This window comes from Charadrius vociferus, unplaced genomic scaffold (genome assembly GCF_000708025.1).
Source record: "Charadrius vociferus isolate BGI_N301 unplaced genomic scaffold, ASM70802v2 scaffold544, whole genome shotgun sequence".
In the NCBI taxonomy this organism is placed as follows: Eukaryota; Metazoa; Chordata; class Aves; order Charadriiformes; family Charadriidae; genus Charadrius; species Charadrius vociferus.
In genome coordinates this window covers 38,794-40,521 of record NW_009648162.1, presented here as the reverse complement: position 1 = coordinate 40,521, position 1,728 = coordinate 38,794, and the positions used below count along the sequence as shown (strand labels likewise).

General features: G+C 60.1%; 2 protein-coding genes across 2 annotated transcripts in view; both read left to right on the top strand.

The window, feature by feature from the left end:
- CDC25B (cell division cycle 25B) overlaps positions 1–417 on the top strand; it is an 8,932-nt gene extending 8,515 nt beyond the window's left edge. Inside the window, exons 15-16 of the mRNA XM_009884089.1 lie at positions 7–39; positions 278–417. Of these exons, the coding sequence (XP_009882391.1) occupies positions 7–39; positions 278–417 (173 nt within the window). The remainder of the gene's footprint in view (positions 1–6; positions 40–277) is intronic.
- A 153-nt stretch (positions 418–570) lies between these two features.
- The window catches only part of AP5S1 (adaptor-related protein complex 5, sigma 1 subunit), a 3,773-nt gene continuing 2,615 nt past the window's right edge, over positions 571–1,728 (top strand). The window contains exons 1-2 of the mRNA XM_009884088.1: positions 571–607; positions 1,061–1,100. Coding sequence (XP_009882390.1) covers positions 571–607; positions 1,061–1,100 — 77 coding nt within the window. The remainder of the gene's footprint in view (positions 608–1,060; positions 1,101–1,728) is intronic.

Sequence of the window (1,728 nt, the reverse complement as noted above, 5' to 3'; positions counted from 1 at the left end):
TGAAAGGCGGGTACCGGGAGGTCTTCCCCCAGTACCAGGGGAGTCCCCCCACCTTTGCCCCCTGTGTGGGAGGGGGGCCTTGGCAGGAGGGGAGGGCTGGGGGGAAACACCCTCTCCTGCTGGGGGAAGGAGGGGTCTGGCTCTGAGCATCCTCCATGGGGATGGTACCTCGAGGGGCGCAGGGGGACCGTGCTGAGGGTCCTGGGGTGCTGTGTTTTCTCATGGGTGGGGACCAGGGGCTGCGCTGCGGGTGCTGATGGGGCCATGGGTGCCCAGACACACTGTGAGCCCCAGGACTATCGCCCTATGCACCATGAGGACTTCAAGGAGGACCTGCGCAAGTTCCGCCTGAAGAGCCGCACCTGGGCGGGCGAGCGCAGCAAGCAGGAGCTCTACAGTCGTCTCAAGAACTTCTGATGGCTGTGGGGGGAAACCCCTGCAGCTCCCCACTCCCTCTCCCTGGGCTTACCATCAGGCAACATCTCCCAGCCCAAAACCTGGCTGCCCCCAGCCCTCTTCTGCTGGGGGCCCTGCACAGCATCGCTGACCTCAGCAGCAGGGTGGGGGGGCATGGTTGTGGTTTTACCCCTCTTTACCCTAAAAAAGGGTAAAATGGATTTAGGTTTTATCCTAAATCATGACTGGGGGCTGTAGCTGGAAGGGGGGTGTTGCTCCATCCTGCCCAGGCCATGAGTCACTGCCATGTTCAAGCTTCCTCTGCAGCTCTGGGCAGGGAGGGCAGAGGTGTGGTGGGTGCAGGCTGCTGCCCCCAGCTCTCCCCTCCCTGGCAGGCTGTAGGGCAGCCCCCCATGCCAGTGATCCCCCCTTTCCCCTTGAGCCCTGGGTCATGGGGGCTGTGCCAGCCCTGGGAAAACCACCAGGCTGCAGCATGTCCCTCCCCCCGAGACCTTGGGGAAGGGGGTGTCATGGAGCTGGGAGAACCTGCCTGGGGCAGGAGCCTGGACTAGGGCTTAATTGGCAGAATTGTTGCAGGAAAAGCACTTAAACCTCCTTTGCAGCTCGGGGGTGCTGTAGGCCCCTGGCTCTTCTCTGCTTGCAGGGCTGGAGAAGGGGGGCAGCTGCCTGGGGGTAGGAACCCTGTGGGTGCAGTCACTGACTGCATCAGCCTGGGTTTGTTTGGGGGGTTTTTTACCCCCCTACTCCCATCTTATTTAAAGTAGTTTGTTCTCCTCCTCGAATCCAGCTGTGGCTAACTTTGGGGGATGGGTGGGAGGGCTTCACCCTGACCCCAGAGCTGGGCTGTGGCACCATGGGGAAGAGCGCTTGCCTGCCAACCACTACCTGCTGCTGAAGCACCATGAGCTAGGGCGGGTGGGACATGTGTCCTTGGCTGGGAGCTGTCGGGCTGTACTTGTGTGTCTCATTTGTTTTTATGTTTTGTTTTGTTTTTCACACTCCTGGTTAATAACTCCTTCAGGAGGGAGAACAAACTGGCAGCCCTGGGGGTGGGACACGTGTCCTTGGCTGGGAGCTGTCAGGCTGTACTTGTGTGTCTCGTTTGTTTTTATGTTTTTTTTTGTTTTTCACACTCCTGGTTAATAACTCCTTCAGGAGGGAGAACAAACTGGCAGCCCTGGTCTGTGACTGATGCGAAACAAAAGCGGGGCTGTGGGGGGGCTCGGGGAGAGGGAGAGCTGTTTGCAAGGGTGAGGGTTGGGGCGATGGCTTCGCTGTGGGCTTCCCTGAGGGGGTGGCAGCCGGGGCAGG